Source organism: Terrapene carolina, unplaced genomic scaffold (genome assembly GCF_002925995.2).
Source record: "Terrapene carolina triunguis isolate 2854851 unplaced genomic scaffold, T_m_triunguis-2.0 Scaffold16, whole genome shotgun sequence".
NCBI lineage: Eukaryota > Metazoa > Chordata > Testudines > Emydidae > Terrapene > Terrapene triunguis.
In genome coordinates, this window is record NW_020664367.1 from 1,049,822 (window position 1) to 1,069,583 (window position 19,762).

Sequence of the window (19,762 nt, forward strand, 5' to 3'; positions counted from 1 at the left end):
GAGGGTGAGTGACTTCTCTAGCAGGTAGAGTTTCTCTTTAGCTCAAGTAGGGATGGCTCATGCTTTTAGCAAAGGAGTCCCAGATTTAGTCTTCAGTAATGACCCATGATGTCAGAAGCATATGCCAGAAGAAGACACATGGTGGAGATGATTTCCTTTTGCAAAGCGCATGATCTGTCATTGTATTGCTGCTACACTGAAGGTTTCAATACACTGGCATTATTCATGACCATCACACATTAACAACAAAACCGACTCGGTAGACAAGGTTATTTCATTGAGGGGGTTGGGATTTTCCTTGTCTTTGCTTGCATATTATGTCTGATGAGATTAGTATGTGTCTGTATAGAACACGGGGTATATGCACCAGTATTTCCTGTAGGTTGGTTTATAGGAATTTTCAATCCAAATTAACATTCTGGCAACTACACTTAGACTAAATTTTGCAAGCATCATATTACAATAGCTCAAAGCCTAAATCAATGTGAGACTGCACAAGTCTGCCTGCTTATAAATTAATTTTTACCTTTAGGCTACAATATGTGTAGAACACACATATTCATCTTCTGGTATTGTACTAAGACTTTCCTAATACTAAACTTGTTCAGAGTGCTTTAATGCTTTCCCTAATGAAAGAATGACAGCTGATAGTTCATACAGTGTGTTTATTACAGTTTCCTGATATATTTTTATGACCTCCATTAAAACAAGGGATAGATGATGATAGGTTACTTTGCAGTTTCTACATATACGTGTTCTACATATAAATGCTCTTTCTTGTTAACGTGATCTACAAACCTTTTTTGTAAAATAGTGAAAGGGAGGTAGATTTCTGTGGTTTCTGAGTTTGGGGTGCCAAAACAGGCTGAGCATCTATTATAGGAGTGGGGTTTAAAGAGGCTGTGGATCCTTTCTTCTTAGGAGATCTCACAGGAGAAAGATACCTGCATATACAGCATAAATAAAAATATTGAAATAAAAACAAAAATGACACTTCAAAATAAAAAACAAGTGAACAAAAGTAAATACACAATACACATGCATACTTTCCCATTCCCCTTGCTAGAAGGGAAGAGCCTCCATTGAAACAAGTCATTCCTAAAATTGAGAACTGAAAATCAGAGGTATTGAAGCTCATCCATATTTCTCCTCTTGCCACCTCAGGACCAGGGACTGGTGAAACTAGCATCTTTCCCAAAAGTCTAGACAATCACAGCATATAAGAGGAGGTTACTTACCTGTAATGGGAGGTTCTTCAATATGTGTAGTCCCTATCTGTATTTCACTGAGGGTTATGCGCATACACTATGCGCCCAGAGCCAGAGTTTTTCAAAGTAGTATTGCTCGGCAGTCCATGCGTGTGCCCTTGTATTGCCTTGTGGTTTCACCTGAGGCAATAAAGGGTGCGGTGGACCGACTGCATCTCCAGTACGTTCTCCACTGCCGACCTACAGAGCTGCAGCAAAGGGGAAGGAAGGTGGTATTGGAATACAGATAGGGACCACACATCTTGAAGAACTTCCAGTTACAGGTAAGTAACCTCTTCTTCTTTGAGTGATGGTTCCTATTGTATTTCACTGAGGGTGATTGACAAGCTGTACCTAGATAGGAGGAGGGTGCAAGGAAGATGGCAAAACCATATAACAGAGGATCGCTATGCCGAATGAGGCATTTGTTGCAGAATCATGTACTAGAGCACAGTCAGAGGCAAAGGTGTGTACGGAACTCCATGTGGCCGCCTTACATATGACCACAAGAGGCATGTCATGAAGTGCGGCTATGATTGATGCTTGCGTTCTTGTGGAATGAGCTTGTATCCCATCTGGTGGAGAGTGCCCTGACAATTGATAGCAACACATAATGCACTCTGAGACCCACTTGGAGATTCTCTGGGTAGAAATGACCTGTCCTTTCATTCTCTCCACTATGGCGATAAATAGCCTAGGAGACTTCTGGAACGGCTTTCTCCTTTGTAGGTAAAAGGACAAAGGCACACATCAAAGGACTAAAGCCGCCCTTCCTCATTTGAGACATATAGTTTTGGAAAGAAAGTAGGCAGATGTATATGTTGGTTGAGGTGAAATTGGGAATCCACCTTTGGCAGAGACTTGGGATGCTGTCGCAGCGAGACCTTCTGCTTGTGGAACCTAGTGAAAGTGGGGGGAGGGTTTGCCATCATGGCTCCCAGCTCTCCAGCCTTCCTCACTGCGGAAATGGCAACAAGGAAAGCAGAGAAGAGAGAGGGCAGGAGGACAGCGGTTTGAAGAGAGAGTTCATTAAGGACTAAGTCAGTGGTTTCCAAACTGGGGTTCATGAACCCCTGGAAAAAATTCCCTAATGGCAGACAGAGCTGTCCCTAGGCATCCCGGGCAGCCTGGGGCCAGCAGCCTGGAGCCCCTGGACTTCCAAGAGCTAAGCAGATCAAAGCAAGCATCTCTATCACACTGAGGAGATTTAAACTTCAAGACTCCTTATAAGAAATGGAAAGGGAGGTGGATATTTTTTGCTGTTTTTAAAATTAAATAGGCAGCTATTATTATTTTTTTTTAAATTATTATGAAGAACAAGTTTAAGCTTTGTTGTAATGTGCGTTGTTTGCCTGGACTGCTCAAGACCTGAATGCTTGTGTAGGAGGAACTCTGAGTTGGCTTCTTAAATACCTTCATGCTGTTTCACATCACATTTTCACATCCTTGATGAAACATAGGAGCCTTGTCTTATAACAGGCTTATTCAAAGTGATACAAGCTACGAAAGTGAGATCTTGAAAAAGTGTTGCAGTTTTCATAATGTAATAAAAATACTGTAATGAAATAATAATAATAATAAATAGTGTATAATAAGCATGTCATAAAAACAAATTTTACATTTCCAAGATCACTGCTTTTATAATTTATACTCAGGTAAAGGAGAAAATCCCTAGAAATATTCATTTTTAGGAGGGGGTTCGCAAGACTTGACGTTTTAGTGAAAGGGGTTCACGGGTTGTTAAAGTTTGGGAACCACTGGTCTAGATAATACTCAGTCCTGCCATGTAGACCCCTTCCAGTCCTACAATTCTATGAAAAATTGAATGCCCTTCCACTGGAGGATGGAAAGCACTGATGGAAAGCACTGAGACCCCAGGCACTCTGATAGAGCTGAAAGCGAGTTCCCAGGTTTTCAGGTGGAGGAAATAGTCTAAGAGCACGGGAATGCCCACAGCTTCAGGGGCAAGACCTTGCTGTTGGGTCCAGGAGGTAAAAAGTGCCCATTTGGCCTGACAGGATCACCTCAGGGAATCCTTTTAGCTACTGGACAGGACGTCTTGTACTGCCAATGAGCATTCTCGTGCTAATGGAGGTGTCCACGCAAAAACCATGCTGTCAGGTGTAATGTCCATGGATCTGGATGCCTGAGTCTGCCGTTGTTTTGTGTCAGCAGTTCTGGAAATGTATGGAGCAGGAGTGGAGGTAGTTTTGACATGCGGAGAAGAAGAGGGAGCCAAAATTGGCAAGGCCATAATGAAGCAATCAGAATGGCCATCACTATCTCCCGCTGGAGTTTGCGGAGGACGTAGGTTGGAGTGGGAGGAGGGGGAAGGCATAGTTCGTCCAGTCTGACCATTGTCGACCAGAGCATTGCCCAGTGAGTGGGCAGGAGTCCTCCCCTAGTAAGTGCACCGGAACATGCAGAGAACTTTGTCCTACCAGGACAAACAGTTTGTGAGGTCTAGAAGTGCTTCTGAGTCTCCCCGGAGTCAACGGTATCCAGTCTATTAATGGGACCAGAACTGGTAAAGGCATTTGTCTCAGGACCAACAATTCATGGGACGCCAGCAGAGTCGAAGCAGGAGGGGTACGCGGATCTGGCATGCAGTGCGGCCTCTGTTTGCTCATGTGCCTTGGAGCGCATAGCTCGTTTGTGGCCGGAACTCATGGACAGTTCAGTGTCCTTCTTGGATTTAGAGGAAAATTTACTGCCATGCTAATGCACATGTTTCCGTGGTTCACGGCTAGGATCCATCGCAGGGTCCATAGCACTGGTATTGACAGATCCAGATGGAGGCTCCGCAATAGGAGGAGTGCTCTTGGATTGCTCAGGCCAATGTGCAGGGGGTTTCCCCAGACAGGATCCATTTTCAGCCCATGACTACCTCCAGGAGGTGCTTCTTGAGGTGGAGAGCTCAGCCTTCCCGTGTATGGGCAGGGAAGGTGAGGCAGATGCTGCACCTGGAGGTGATGTGGGCTTCCCCCAAACAGTACAAACAGCGTTGGTGTTCATCGCTGGTGGAGAACGAGCAAGGGCAGGAAGCACTGACTTTGAATCCTGGCATCATCGGCATAATCCAGTAACCAGACCCAGGAGCGGGTGGTGGTGAGAAGGAACTGGAGACCTTTTTCTGTCTGACCCGCCTTTTATTGCCTCGGGCAAAACCACAAGGCAATAAAAAGGTGCATGCATGGACCACCGAGCAATACTACTTTGAAAAGCTCTGGCTCTGGGAGCATAGCGCATGCGCATAACCCTCAGTGTAATACAATAGAGACCATCACTCAAAGAAGAAACAAAGCTTCTCTCTGCTCTGCCAAATTGTTGGCTGCAGGCATTTTTTCTTCCTCTGGCACTGTTGGGTGTGGAGATTACCCCACTTGCCCATGTCTGGAGGGGCCAGTGAGGAGCTGCTGCTGGCAGACCAGATCAAGGTAGTTGGGAAGAAATGCTGGTCATGGCGTTGAGTAGCAGCTGTAATCACACATGCTGGCTTATGGCATCACAAACCTTTTTGAAAATATGGGCATACTAAGAAGTTTTGCCAAAGTATTTGAGTAAAAAGAGTATATCTATCCCTACACAGATGAAGTCATGCCATGTAACATAACAGTTTGCAGGGAAATCCTGGTAAACAGAAATGACATTAGAAGTATAAGTTTGATGGAGTTTGAGAAAAGATATTTTAAAATTTGGTTGAGGATGGCCTGTTTTTACTATGAGTTCCAGCAAAGGTAATGCACAAGTCAGCATAACTTTAGTACCAAGTCCAACAAGGAAAAATGCAGTATATAAATAAATAGTTAAAAAATATTGTGAAAGAAATTAACTCCACACAGCACTTATCTCCAAGCATGCACTTTACTTACAGATCTGCCGCAGTGTGATTATGCTGGAGAGGAAAGTTAAGAGTGCAGGTGGGCTCAGGTTGATCAACTTGGCCTTCTCGTTCCTTGGATTGCTTAATAAGATCAAATAGAGACGAATCCTAAAAAAGAAAATCATAGTAACAACATTAGCAAAGGAAACTGACTATCTGACAAGAGTCACATCAACAATTGGGGCACTGCTCAAGTGCTCTATGTTCCTATTTATTTCTAGTGTTCACTCTGCACTTCCTCTGGCAATGGCTTCAGTTAGCCAGTTCAAGGACATTCTGCCTCCTCCATAACCCTCAGTTAGGATTTGAAAAGGCCAGTGTGATGGCCCTGTGCTCCTTCTCCTTTTTTGACTGATCCTGTTCCAGTTCAAGTGCTTCCTGGCTTACTTCAGCTGCTATGTGTTAAATACAGAAAGACTCAAGAGCATCAAATTGCAGTTCAAAGGCACTTAAGATCTCCTTTTGTATTGTAGGTTGATTACTGGTACTTTTGGCTAAGGAGGAAGGAGGAAGTCTGAACCCTGCTAAGATCAAAGATAACGGAGAGGTGATGGGGAAGGACAGTGGGAGGAGGGTACAAATGGAGTGAAGAAGATGGATGAAGCAAGGATCTCACACTGTCATCATCAATAGCAGAACCTCGCGGCTTATCTGTGAAGTTGTTGGTAGAACTATATAGAAATGCATGAAGAACATATTCTTGCTTCACACCATAGCACTAAACTAGTCTTGAAAATACAGACGTGCTGGATTTTTTGTTTATGGCGACTTCAGCAGGGGGCTCCTGCTTAGCAATCATACTCTTTCAGTAATGTGACACCAAAACCCAGCCACCAATATCGAGTCAGGAATAACGGGGAGAAGAGAGATGTATCTATTTCTGTAGTGTTAAGCTTTGTATTGGAAGTAAAAAGGCATTAGTCAGGTAGTAAACAGTGGCAGATATGGATGAGCAAAACGTGGGAAGTTGGCATTTTCCTACCCCTAATCCGAAGCAGAGAGCATCAACACTGATGGACCTAACATTTTACATATACTGAATGTGTTGCTTGTCTGTTCAAGGTCCATCAAATTCTATGAATGAATGTGTTACTAATAAATATACATGAAAAGACTGCAAATGCATTTATAATAGCAAAATTGACAAAGGAGTCTGTAATGTGAACACAGCACTGATTTGTAGGTTCACAAGCAAATGTAAAGTAAACTGGTCATCCCAGCTGCACCAGTCTGGCATAAAGGCAAAAAACTTCAAACACTGGTATTCGTTTTTTTCCCTACAGCTCTATTATTCTGAATGGGAATTGCAGTGTTGCAAACTCTTGAGATTGTAGTGTAAATCTCAGGATATTTGGGGGATTTTCTCAAACCCTAACACCTGGAATCTGGTGACCCCAAAGGAATCTCAATTTTCATTAGAAAAAAAGAAGAAGAAGATTCTAGTCCTCATGGTTGTGGAGAAGAGCTTGAAAACATGAATCCTGCAGGTTCAAAAACCAGAAGACAAAAAGAACCCAACATATATTTTTCTTACAATCTCATAATTTCCAAGCCATGATTTTGGCAACACCGGAACTGTCTAAGCCACAGCAGAGAAATGATGTACAGTTCCTGGCTCATGACCAGTTATTTCTCAGTTATACAAGTACCTGCAGGCCAACCAGGTGATGGGGGCTGGTTGCATGACTTTTCTCAGTAACTACAAGTATTTACAAGACTATGATTTGCTTGCCTATTACACCTTTAGAACTCCCACACATGTCCAAACAGACAACTGTTACCTCAGCTTCTCACTCTCCCACCTACATCACGCCTCAGTTCCTCTCAACAGTCCCTCCTGCTGTCAATGCTGCTCCTGTCTCCTGAAGAAGTCCCCTTCCTGGAGCAATTAGTCATTCATTTTTCAAGCTTCCCCTCTTCCCTTGACATGAGTAACAGCTCCACTAGCCAAGGGGGATGGGAGACTCCTGTGCCCATTCAATTCAGATTTTAAATATCTATGATGAGGAAAATACTCTTCTTGATGAAAAAGAAGTAAGAAAAATTTATTAAGGCAAACAGCTAGTCTGGGGGTGGAGAGGTGTGTGAGATGGAAGGAAAACAGAAAAGCAGAAGACCAAATTTCAGCATAATGAGAGAGTGTCTAGTGGTTAAGAACATGGAAACAGGAGTTCTGGGTTTTTTCCAAGTAGGCTGCTTTTCTCCTAGTTTTCCATCCCTTTAAATGTATTTGAATTGACTTTGGTTATAGACAGACTTAAGTTATGTATTTGCCTTTGTTTTTCTCTATTTTCAAAAAATATATTTATCAAATTATTTCTTTGGGGAATCTGATCTCTTGAATGCTAATTTTTTGAGCCAAGATATGAGCCACTGAATACAGGGGTTAATAGTGCAATCACTGAGACTTAATTAGAGTACAATAATATTCTAAAACTAGGGACTTTCTTGAATGTGCAAAAAATGAGGTCATTATCCACGAGTTCCGGTTGGAGTAATCAATGCTTAAAAAAAGAACTTTGTACCCAAAACTCAGTTTTATCTATTGATAAGGTTTATCTAAGTGACTTTTGTTTGTAAAGTAACTTTACTCACATTATCTGAGATGTTATATTGCTTCTCAAATCTTTTAAATAGTATTTCAGATCAGTAGCCTCTCCACCCATGAATACCCTTCACATGAACAGTTTTAGTGCACACATTTTTTAAAATGCCCGAGTAAATTTTTTGCTCAAGAATCTGACTGATGTCACTGGATACATAGTACGAATTCAAACAACAAAATAATAACATTGCATTTCTTTTGGGGATCTTAAAGTGCTAACTAAGATAGGTAATACAGCCCCATTTTATTGAGGTGGAAATGGAGACATGATCTAGTACCACTAACTTGTCAGAGTCAGGAATAGAGCCGAAGTTTGATTATCAGTTTTCCTCCCCCAACTCTAACCATTAGACCATGCTGCCATGGTAATACCACTTTACTGAGTTCAGAAACTGAGTTTTAAGAAAAAAAGTTTAACATATAAACCCAGCCAAAATTCAAATATCCTTTAAGTATCAGTAGTTTTCTGCCAGATGTACACAATTCAGAATTGCATTCATGAGGACTGGGTGCTTGTTTTGGTTTCAGAGTCCACCAATTACAACAACGCTTAATCTTCTTTTAGGTAATTTGTCAAAGAAATCAAATATTTTTGAGTCTTTGTGAGGCTCAGAGTAAGATTTAGTAAATCTGTGAGATCTTTCACCTTAACAAAAAAGTTTCTAATTCTTTAGGTACTACTTTTATCTTTGTTTTAGATTTCTTAACATTTAAATAATTTCCTAACACACTTTCAAGCTTTGACTCCATAATGCATCTTAGTACTATAGCTATTGCTAAACTATCTGAAATATATAGTGTAACCAAACTTTTAAGCAACTAAAAATAATTATGAAATTGGTAAATTAAATCAGATATTTTAATATTAAGAAGCTATGAAATCTTTGGAAAATATTCAATAATTGGATGTGTTCCTTTCATCCAAAGCAAGAATAGATCTGAAATTAACAGCTTTAAAAAGAAGCTGCAATAACTTGCTTCTAGCTACCACTTTGTATTCACTCTGCCAGAGGTGAAAATCCCTATGGCAGTTGTAAGGGTTTAGAACAGTGGTGGGCAACCTGCGGGCCCGTCAGGGTAATCTGCTGGCGGGCCACGAGAGAGTTTGTTTACATCGACCGTCTGCAGGCACGGCCGCCCACAGCTCTCAGTGGCCGCGGTTTGCCGTTCCCAGACAATGGGAGCTGCGTGAAGCGGCGCAGGCCAGCTGCTGCTTCCCGCAGCTCCCATTGGCCAGGAACGGTGAACAACAGCCACTGGGAGCTGTGGGTGGCCGATGTAAACAAATTGTCTTGCGGCCGCATGAGGCCCGTAGGTTGCCCAGCACTGGTAGAAGCTTCACTTTCATTTGCAAAGGCACTTCGAAAAGCCTAACAAAACCACTAGCATTCAGAACAATGAAACAATTTAGGCCTGCCAAAACAAAATCCTGACTAACCCAATGATAACTTAATTCTCCAAACCTAAACCGCATATCCCATAAAAGAATTGAAGATTAAAGACCATAATTTCCAACCGATTGGATAGACCTTATCACGGTTTCATTGATGAGAGAAGTCTTTTTCATGAGTTTTTTTATTCCAAATACCAGTATCACATATTTGTTATGCAAAAGTGAAAAATGGCTAATTTGCGCTACATCCCCAGTTTAACTCCAGCAGAGCAATACCTGCTTTTACCAGTGCTGAATTTGGCTGCACATAACTTTTCATTAACCTCCCTGCTTTTCTCAAATGTGAATACAGAGTTGCTAAACTACACTTGAAGATTGGCAGACATGCTAAACCAATGACACCATGGTAAGTGCTATCTATTTGGTAAGTATGTAAGCACTAAATACAATTCATTTTTCAGTTATTTTCAAGCATTGAAAACTGTACTAGACATCTCCTAATAAAATCTGATCAGCATCCCAAAAAGCTTACAGTCTAAATTCAATATGGCACTAGAAGTAAAGGTCAAACAACAAAGGAAGGAGACAATACCTATCAGAGAATGTTGTAATACAGAAATTGTTCTTGTTTCACTTGTTTTCTTTTCTTCACATTCATGTCTTGTAGGTGAGATAACAGCGTGATTTTTAGGGTGGATATAAAGAAAGGAAGATTGATGAAGAGATCTGGAGAAGGCATTTCAAGTATAATGGGAACTACAGAAGCAAGAGGCTCAAATTCATAGTTGCCCTATGTGATTTTTAGCAGCTAGACTGATGCAAAGGGGCTGTAGGGAGGTATAATCACCTCACCATTTCTTAGGAATAGCCCTAGAACTGGGGGTGAGCCAGAGGAGGGGAATGCAGTTTGGGAATGAGAGGTGGTGTAGCCGGGCTATGTCATGTCCCGGCAGTTCTGCACCCATGAATAGGGGCCACTGCAACAGGGTGCAAGTTAGTGCTACCACCAAGCTGCCCTCGCCTACACTGGGGACACCAGCAGCTCCTGAACAAGGGAATGTGCAAGGTGCACCTTGCATGTATCTAGCCTGAAGACATTTGAGAAACAAGGAGACAAAAGGCTAGCAGCATTAGCACAGTGAAGGCAAACATTTGTAGGCAGCAATTGATGAGAAAAGTCAGAGTTGCTACAACTAAAAAAAAACCGGATCGATCAAGTACTATGTGCTTTTCCTGGCATTCACGGAATAGGGAATCCAAACTCATTTCACTAGCCACCTTGCAAACCATTTTTTTGCACATTTAAACTTTAACCACAACGGTATGTTGTAGACATAATGCAAGGATAGTGACCTTAGTTCTAAGTGGTAAGCACTAATGGGGCTAGCTCAAAGATATTAAGCAAACCAGTGATAACATTCTGCAAACAACTTAGATAATGACTCAGCTGCCCTGTAGCTCTCTACATGTAAGCCAGCCTTCCACACCAATAATTAAAAGAAAAGCAATTGTCAGTTGTAGCTTTTTCTAGACTAGTTTGCCCTGACTAAAATCCGAGCCCCAAACACCTTTTTAAAAAACAATTTCAAGCTAACATAGTTGCATCAATTGTGTGTTTAACCTAACTGTGTTAAACCCGTTTTTAAAAGCCATTCAAGATTACTTCTGAACATGTTCTAATAAATGGCTTGGAATGTCCCCATAGCAGTTATGTACAAGTTTTTCTGTGTAGGACTCAACACATTTTATAATAGTCTTTAGCACAAAGAAAAATCATTCCCAGGAACTAAAGGGTTAATATTCAGTGCCTACGATTAAATGGAACTCAGAAAAAAATAGATGTGTTCCCACTATCATCAGAGAGAAACGTTTGTACCTGAAATAATTAGATTTGTTGTCTGGATCTCCGCAGTATTTACATTTCAGTATGACTGTACAGTATTTGTGCAAGTCTCACGCAGTATTACTTTCTTTTTTAAATTAAAGCCAAGAGGCCCCAGGGTCACCCGGGGGGGGGGGGGGGGGGAGTGGGGCAATTTGCCCCGGGCCCCGCAGGGGCCCCACGAGCCCTGGCCAAGAATCCCTTCCCTGGCTACTCACCTGGCGGCCGTCCGGGTCTTCGGCGGCACTTCAGCGGCGGGCCCTTCAGTCGCTCCGGGTCTTCTGTGGCATTTCAGCGGCGGGTCCTTCAGTGCTGCCAAAGACACGGAGCGACTGAAGGACCTGCCGCTGCCGCAGACTCGGAGCGCCGCCCGGTGAGTACAAGCGCCGCAGCAGGTGGCGTCTTTTTTTATGTCTGCTCCCCCGCTTTGCCCCAGGCCCCCTGAATCCTCTGGGCGGCCCTGAGAGGCCCCAGACTTCAGAAGAAACAACCTGAGTTCCTATCAGTAATTTCTCAAAGTGAAAAATCCAGCTCAGTAAGTACACTGTGCCTTACCCAATCTGAACCATGCCTCTTGGAAATGATAATGATGAAATAGACTTTAAAACAGAGTTTTAAAAAGCAACATATAGCAACAATTATAGTTTCTAAAGAATGAACCAATTAGGTTACAGGAGAAAATAAATTCTTCAAGATTCAGTATGTTGCTCTATTTTCAAGTAGGCTGACCAGGTGTCTGGTTTGCAACCAGAACACCCAGTCGAAAAGGGATCCTGGTGGCTCCAGCCAGCACTGCTGACCGGGCCATTGACAGTCCAGTTGGTGGTGCTGCGCAGCAGGGCTGGCAGGCTCCCTGCTAGCCTCCACACCACGCGGCTCCTGGGAAGCAGCCAGAAAATCCCCCCCTCTGGCTCCCACGCAAAATTGAGACTGTGTGTATCCTTCAAATTAAAAAGCACTCATTTTCTTCAGGTGTTGGCTAGATATGGCACCTCTTTCTGTTTAGATTTTTGGTTAAAGCTTCCTGCTGCGTAACGCCATTTCAAGTCTCAGGTGTTTTTAATTTCTTGGAAGAGCAAGCCTACATATTTAGGGTGACCAGACAGCAAGTGTGAAAAAATGGGACGGGGAGTGGGGTGGGGGGTGTAATAGGAGCCCATATAAGAAAAAGACCCCAAAATCGGGACTGTCCCTGTAAAATTGGGACATCTGGTCACCCTATACATATTGCATATGTAAGGAAATTGTTATTCTTGGAAACTTTGCAGTCAGCAGTTTTTAGAAAGAAGGCAGTCAGTCTGTTCCTAAGTTCTCTGAAAAGCCTTGATTATTCTGGAAACAAGCAAAACCCAAAAACACACACCCAATATGCCCACAAAGGAACATGGAGCCAACATGAATTTCCAGTTTGCACTGCAAATATGGGAGGCGGAGGGAGGGCTCAATTTTAGAGACAGGAAAGCGATCTGCTTTCCTAACATAAGCAAAGATGTTAAAAATTACACTATTTAAATACTAGCACTATCTAACTCCTCCAACACTTCCTGACTCTAGAGCCCAGAATATAAATACATCCTAAAAATGCTTCATATTGTCTAAAACAAAAAAATACTAGAGTGAAGTTCGGCCTATAGGAAATAAGTTGTTGGCATGGTACTATATCAAGGTTTGGAAGGAAAAATGCACAAAGCGTTTTATGCAAATCTTTATTATGGTTATTTGCTTTAAAAAGTATTTGAGTCTAAAAATTGTGGGGAAATGAGAGAAACAAGAAAAATTAAAGATACTGGCAAAGTTTCCAGTGTAGTAATACATTTTATACCTCTACTTCTTTCTTTCTTCAAGGCCTTGGTTCTGATTTTGACACTTTTGTGTCTGACATATTATTGAGTGTGTCAAGCTTACATATCTCAACCAAAAATCTGGTAATCATATTCTGAGTAGCTTTCAAAGCAGAAACATCTGCGTGGCTTCTGAGCAGTTTGCTGACAGAGTTTAACAAGATGTCTACAGCTAATCAATTTTATTTTACAAGCAGTTATTCAACAATCAAGATAAAATACTCCATGAGAGCTGGAAGTGGTAATTCAGTCAGAATTAGGTTAACCAAAAGGCATGAAATGTTTTGGCCAGTGACAATGTTAGTCTGTTTTCTCTGAAGAAGAACAAGACATTTCAAGATACAGGCAGAGAGATTCTATACGCACCTTGCAGAACTGTATATTCTTAAAATTACAGAGTAAAGCTCAAAGAATTGGAAAACAATAAATACACTTTATCTTGACATGCTGAAATTAATTTCTTAATATTTTCCTCGTTTCATACAAATTTTATTTATATTAAAATATATTTTAGTTAACATTTTCTAACATCTACTAAGTAAATTTTTCTCCATTGTACTCCCAATTTATCATTCTCTCGGGGATGTTAGTGTTGCTACTCTTTAAACAATGCTGCAAAAAGCTGATCTGTCAACCTTTCTCCCAGCTACAACTTCACTCCCTCCAATCCTTGAAGGCAAACTCACTAACAACCAATCTACTCTTTTAATCTGCTGGGGCAAACACAAGCTGTAATTCTGTAACCCAATCCTAGAGTCGATGCTAGAATTAGTGTTTCATCATGAATCTGCATTAACTGTTTATATCTTACAGAGATTTGAGAAATACCACAGAACGGAAGGAACATACTAATCTTCATTCTTTATATAGTATGGATTAGCCCAAGTAAGTGATGGAGTCAAAAAATATCACATATTGAAATATGAGTTAGGGCATCCTGGATTCTCAAAGAGGCTAAAGGAATCTTGTTAATTACTGAAGCATGCTGTGAAATGCTTAAGTGTTACTTTTTGATGACACAATTAAGATATTCATCTACAAGCAAGGTCAAGAAAGCCACGCGATTATAATTTATCTATATAACCTGAATTATGATGAAGTTGTAACCTAGCAGTACACATCTTTATTAGGGTTGCCAACTGTCTAATCGCACAAACCCAAACACCCTTTCCCTGCTCCCTACCCCAACCCTTCCCTGATAACATGCCCCCATTCACTCCATCCCCCCTCCCTCTGTTGCTCACTCTCACTCACTTTCACCAGGCTGGGGCAGAGGGTGGGGGTGCAGGCTCTGGGCTGGGGGGTGGGGCTGAGGGGTTTGCAGTGCAGGAGTGGGCTTCGGGCTGAGCCTGGGGCAGGGGGTTGGGGTGCGGGAGGGGGTGAGCAGTGCAGGCTCCAGGAGGGAGTTTGGGTGCAGGAGGTGGCTCAGGGCTGGGGGGTTGGGGTGCGTGAGGGGTGTAGGTTCTTGGAGGGAGTTTGGGTGCAGGAGGTGGCTTAGGGCTGGGGTAGGGGGTTGGGATGCATGCAAGAGAAGGTGCAGTCTCCAGCCAGGCAGTGCTTACCTCGGGCAGCTCCCAGAAGCAGCCAGCATGTCCAGCTCCTAGGCTTGGGGCGGCAAGGCAGCTCTGCGCGCTGCCCCTGCCCCCACAGCTCCCATTGGCCACGGTTCCTAGCCAATGGGAGCTTTGGAGTCAGCGCTCGGGGGGGGCAGCGTGCAGAGACCCCTGGCCATCCCTGTGCCTAAAAGCCGGACATGCCAGCCACTTCCGGGAGCCGTGTGGAGCCAGGGCAGGTAGGGAACCTGCCTTAGCCATGCTGTGCCGCTGGATTTTTAGCAGCCTAAAATCTCCCGGATTGGCTTCAGTAGCCTCCGGGAGATCAAGCCTGATTCCAGGAGATTTCCTGCCAATTCGGGAGGGTTGGTAACCCTAATCTTTATTTGAACCTCCATACCACCTGCAAGAGTCTTGATGCAATATTTCCTCCAGCAATCTTGATTATTTTTCAGAAAATGATTTAAAACAGTGGTTCTGCAAAGCCCTTCCTGGTAGTCCACACAAATAAATCTTTTGAGAAGCAAACAATAGGATCAGGAGTACTGGAACAAGAGGTAGTTCTATGGGAGGATATTTCTCTTTAAATAGTTTGAGAACCTCCAATTGGCAGGTACCTTTAAAAATGCTATTTTTCTTTAAAGGGACAAGGTGGGTGAGCTAATATCTTTTATTGAATCAACTTGATGACATCCAAATGGAGTAACAGGTAAAACTCTTGTCTCATAGAAAGTAAGTTTGGCAAAAGTAACTTCACATCTTTCCTGTATACATGAAACTTTTACCATTTGTTTCCAGGATCTAAAGATCCTGTTACCAAAGTTACTACTAATTCTATATTCAAAAAGAATCTCTCAAAAACCTTAAAGTTAACAGTGAAACCTAAATAAATCTAAAATACATAGATACCCTAATATTGTGTGGAGGATATTTAAATATTTATATTTTTCTTCAAATACGCCAAGAATTTTAAATAACTGGACAAGCAGCAAATGAAACCCAAGATGACCTTCAAATTTCAACATGCAATGCCACTGGCAAGTGGTAAGGAAAAACAGACCATTTCCAGATTGAATTTCAGGTATATGGAATAAAAATATTCTTCACTTGTGCATATTCCAACACCTCACCATCTCAAAGCAAAATAGCAGGGAAATTACTTTAGGTTCCAAGTGGAGTTGTGTTCTTTTTATTTCCAAGTGTATACAGAGTGCCTAGTTCTGCTTTCAGTTATGCCGGTATACACCATGAGTAACCCCACTGAAGTCAACGGAAATACCAGTGTAAAACTGATACAAAATCATAATCGGGGCAGAATATTAAATTATTGTAAACCCATTATTTCTGTATTTTTCAGAACCCAGAGCACTCCTTGTGGGCTCTGAAGGAGGATGTGTATATGTACACGCTCAGTGAGGACGGCCAGGAGGAACTGGGATCCCCAGTGCGCTGTATCCTTTCTAGAAAATACACTTATGCCATTCATAGCAATTCAGATGAGACAATTTTCTAGTTGTAAATCTGGCAGTCTGATTGTTTTTTAAGTTTAAATAATGAAGACTTCCCCCTCTGTCCTTCAATCCCGATTTTCCATAGTCACTATGAAGCAGATAAACCACCGATATGCCCAGTTCTGTTCACAGTGAAGTCAATGGATGTTTTGCCATTAACATCAATGAGAAAAATTTGAGCTAGGAGATTTCTTATCAGCTACTGTCTATGGGACTTCAGAACTTTCTTGATTTACAGCATATTTTATCTTCCTGATAGCACTCTTTCAGTTCCTCCAGTTGACAGTTTGTCAGCTCCAGGCTACAGAGATCTTGTGGAGATTTCATATTTGTCCTTATCTTAACACTTAAAAGGTCTCATTGGCAGGCCACAGCACAACACATGAAACAGGAACTGAGAACAGGTTGGATAGCTAAACTGAAATCCTGGCCCCATTGAAGTCAATGGTAAAATTCCCATTGACTTCACTGGGGCCAAGATTTCACCTTACTGCTCATTTCCCCAGCTTCTATCACCCAAATCTCTCCCACAGAAAAGCAGCACTAGTGCATAATTTATCACTACTCTGCTCATTTTCATCCTCATTTATGGGTAAATTAATGAGACCTTCATCTGCTGGAATGGATTTCCTTCAGGATTGCACTGACTGAAATGTATATCAGGCTGAGCTTCGCAGCTCCACAAAAGCTACTAAACGCCATATGGCTGAGCTAAGTTCTTTCAAGAACAGAAGTCCTTTTGCAGAGTTGCACTGCAGAAGCTTGGTTTCAGCCCTTCGAAGATTGAGGTGTTGTGCAGGCTGAAGGTCCTGGGACAGAAATAAAATTGACATTTCCTGTAATAATGCTTTTCACTGACAGAGATTTTCATAAGTACCTCAAAGTACTTTACAAAACAATTGTATGTAGTAGGCCGTCTTCGGTATTAGCCTGATCTGTACTATGCATTCTCCCATTTCCCTGTTTTGACCCCTTTCTCTCTTACCCCCCTCCAGAAGTAATCCAGGATTCTATGAAGGGAAAATGTGAGAGTTGGGAAAGCATCATCCTAGTCCTTTTTTTTTTTTTTTTTTTTTTTTTTTGCCTGCCGTGAGACAGATGACTGCCAGACACTGGAAATATAACTCCTGATGTAAGCTACAGTCAGCAACAAAACCTGGATACACCAAAAAATGTGCTCCCAAAAATGTTCAGAATATGGGTAGAGGGGGGAAAAAATCAGCTGCTGTGCTTTTAGTGCAAACCAAGCACAATTCCAGGGGCATTCGGGTGGGTTTTTATTTTGCTCCGGCATTTGCGCTCTCGGAGGGTTTTTTTTGTTTTGTTTGGGGCGGCAAAAAATCTAGAGCCGGCCCTGAGTGCTGCATACCTTTTTTCTTTATTTTTACTAATGACATCAATTAGTCACTGCAGCTGTTAATCATGTAGCTGGACACTTATCTTGTAATGTAGAGTTTAATTGGTTTTTTTACATTTTAGAAAGTAATGTTGCATAGCTTTTTTTTTTTTTTTAGTGAAAGTGAAAGTCAAGTTCTGCTTTCATTCCACTTTATACCTGTCCTCTTCCAAAGAGCAACTCTCATCTCTAGTGCCTCTAGCCTGATATCTGTTTCATTTAGTGCATCTGCTTCCAGACCATACAGTAATACTGTTAGCACATTGGTTTGATACAGTTTGCACTTTGGTACCAAACACAATCTTTTCATCAGTCCATAATTCCATCAACTTCTTTGCAGCACTTATAGTTGAAGCACATCTTTTAACCTCATTCTTTTGCACAGATCCAGCTTCCTGTGTTCACACAAGATTTTAATAAATGCCAAGAAGATAAAGTGGCTGTATCTTGGAAAAGGAACACCAAATGGAGAACTAAAATGCAGCAGTGGTGAAGTTGTAGAACAATTTCATAATCCTGTATTTTAAGAAAAACACAGTATAGGAATATGACTGTGTACACTTTACACTATGACTGGTAAGCAGGAGTTAAAATCCTCTACTGTTAAATCAGAGGCTCCTGCAAGTGCTGTCAGGATTGCAAGAGGCTGCAAGCACTTAATTCAGTGACTGCAAGTAACCAGGCAGGAAGTCCTAATAGCTCAGTAAGAACTATATAGAAGAATACCAATGATCCTAACAAGCAGCCAGCAAGTAGCTAGTCCTCGCGAGAGTAGAAACAGATGCTGAAAAGAAGCTTAGGCAGACTGAAGATTTGAGAACCAGCAAGCAATCACCTTGGCACCCTTGTCCTTTTGACTATGACTACAGGAAGCTTTCCCCATCATATTTCAGTTTCTGCTGCAGGAAACTCTTTTGCTCCATATCCTGTATTGGAATAAACTGCACTTCAAACCCAGGTACAGCAGGATCCTTGTTTTAGCCACCACCGCACTTGCAAGACTATCACAAAACACTTTTTACATTGGCAAGGAAGCCACACGAACTAGTATTAAAACCTTTGGATACTGCAAACTTATTCTTGACTCCTAATTTAAATTACTTTCCCATTCCCATCAGAAACTCCGGTATTTGAAGGCATTTTCAATTATATGGTTTTAATTGTGGTTGTACTTACTTTGTTGTGCACTATGCCGCAAGCACTCTGGAAAGATGGCATTTGGGAAACAAATTTTATTTCCTCTTCTCCACAGCTACCTAATCACTAACATGAAATGCTGCCTGAGCACGGCATAAGGAGGTGACAATCAGCTTCATATTTTCTACATTTTTTTTTATTAATTGTGTTACCATAGCACCTAGGAGCATTTGTAGTTGTAGGAACACCTTCTCCTTTCCTAGTTAATAGCATTATCTGTCCTAATCCCAGTCACCCTTCATCCAGGTCTAAACTTCCCACACCCTGATATTTAAAACTCTACACAACTCCACCTCTACCTACAATTCATCTGATATCTTCCTAACACTCTCTCTTCTACCCAAGCCCCTCTTCTGACAGCTTCTTTTTTCTATAAAGTGGTTTCTTCCCTCTCACCAACTATGTTTGGAATAGCCTCCCCATTACTTAATTAAGTCTCTTCCACTTCCTTCTTAAAATTCCTAAAATGTCACCTGTACACAGCCTTTGTGTTCCTAATTTTTTTCTTAAATGACTAGATTTCCAGTTGATTGTGTCCCTTTTAAACGTATTTTGAATTAAAACTTTTAAAAAACCCACAAACACGACTCTGCTTTAGTTGTTTAGGGTAAGTTGTCCAAAGTTAGGCATAGCAGTCCAAATATGGCATAACACAGGGGTGGGCAAACTACGGCCCATGGGCCACATCCGATCCGCCAGCCGATTTAATCCAGCCCTCGAGCTTCCACTGGGGAGCGGGGTCGGGGACCGCTCCATGTGCACATGCCGCTGCTCCGCTGGTTCCCGGAAGCAGCAGCATGTCCCCGCTCTGGCTCCTACGCGTAGGGGCAGCCAGGGGGCTTCGCATGCTGCCTCTACCCCAAGCGCCACACCCGTGCCAATGGGACTGCAGGGGCAGCGCCTGCTGACGGGGCAGCACACAGAGCTGCCTGGCTGCACCTCTGCTTAGGAGCTGAAGGGGGGACATGCTGCTGCTTCTGGAAGCTGCTTGAGGTAAGCGCCACTCAGAGCCTGCACCCCTGACCCCTTCCCAGGGCCCAACCCCCTGCACCCCTGCCCTGATCCCTCTCCCACCCTCCAAAACCCTTGGCCCCAGCCCAGAGCACCCTCCAGCACCCCAAATCCCTCATCCCCAGTCCAGCCCAGAGCCTTCACCCCCAGCCAGAGCTCTCCCCTCCCCCTCTCCTAGCCCTGAGCCCCCTCCCATATTCCGAACCCCTCAGTCCCAGCCCGGAGCACCCTCCTACACCCCAA

At 42.5% G+C, this 19,762-nt stretch overlaps 1 protein-coding gene across 1 annotated transcript in view; it reads right to left on the bottom strand.

The window, feature by feature from the left end:
* RB1 (RB transcriptional corepressor 1) overlaps positions 1-19,762 on the bottom strand; it is a 169,220-nt gene that overhangs the window by 18,508 nt on the left and 130,950 nt on the right. Inside the window, exons 17-18 of the mRNA XM_026657614.1 lie at positions 5,120-5,238; positions 799-944 (exon numbers count right to left, since the gene is read on the bottom strand). Coding sequence (XP_026513399.1) covers positions 799-944; positions 5,120-5,238 — 265 coding nt within the window. The remainder of the gene's footprint in view (positions 1-798; positions 945-5,119; positions 5,239-19,762) is intronic.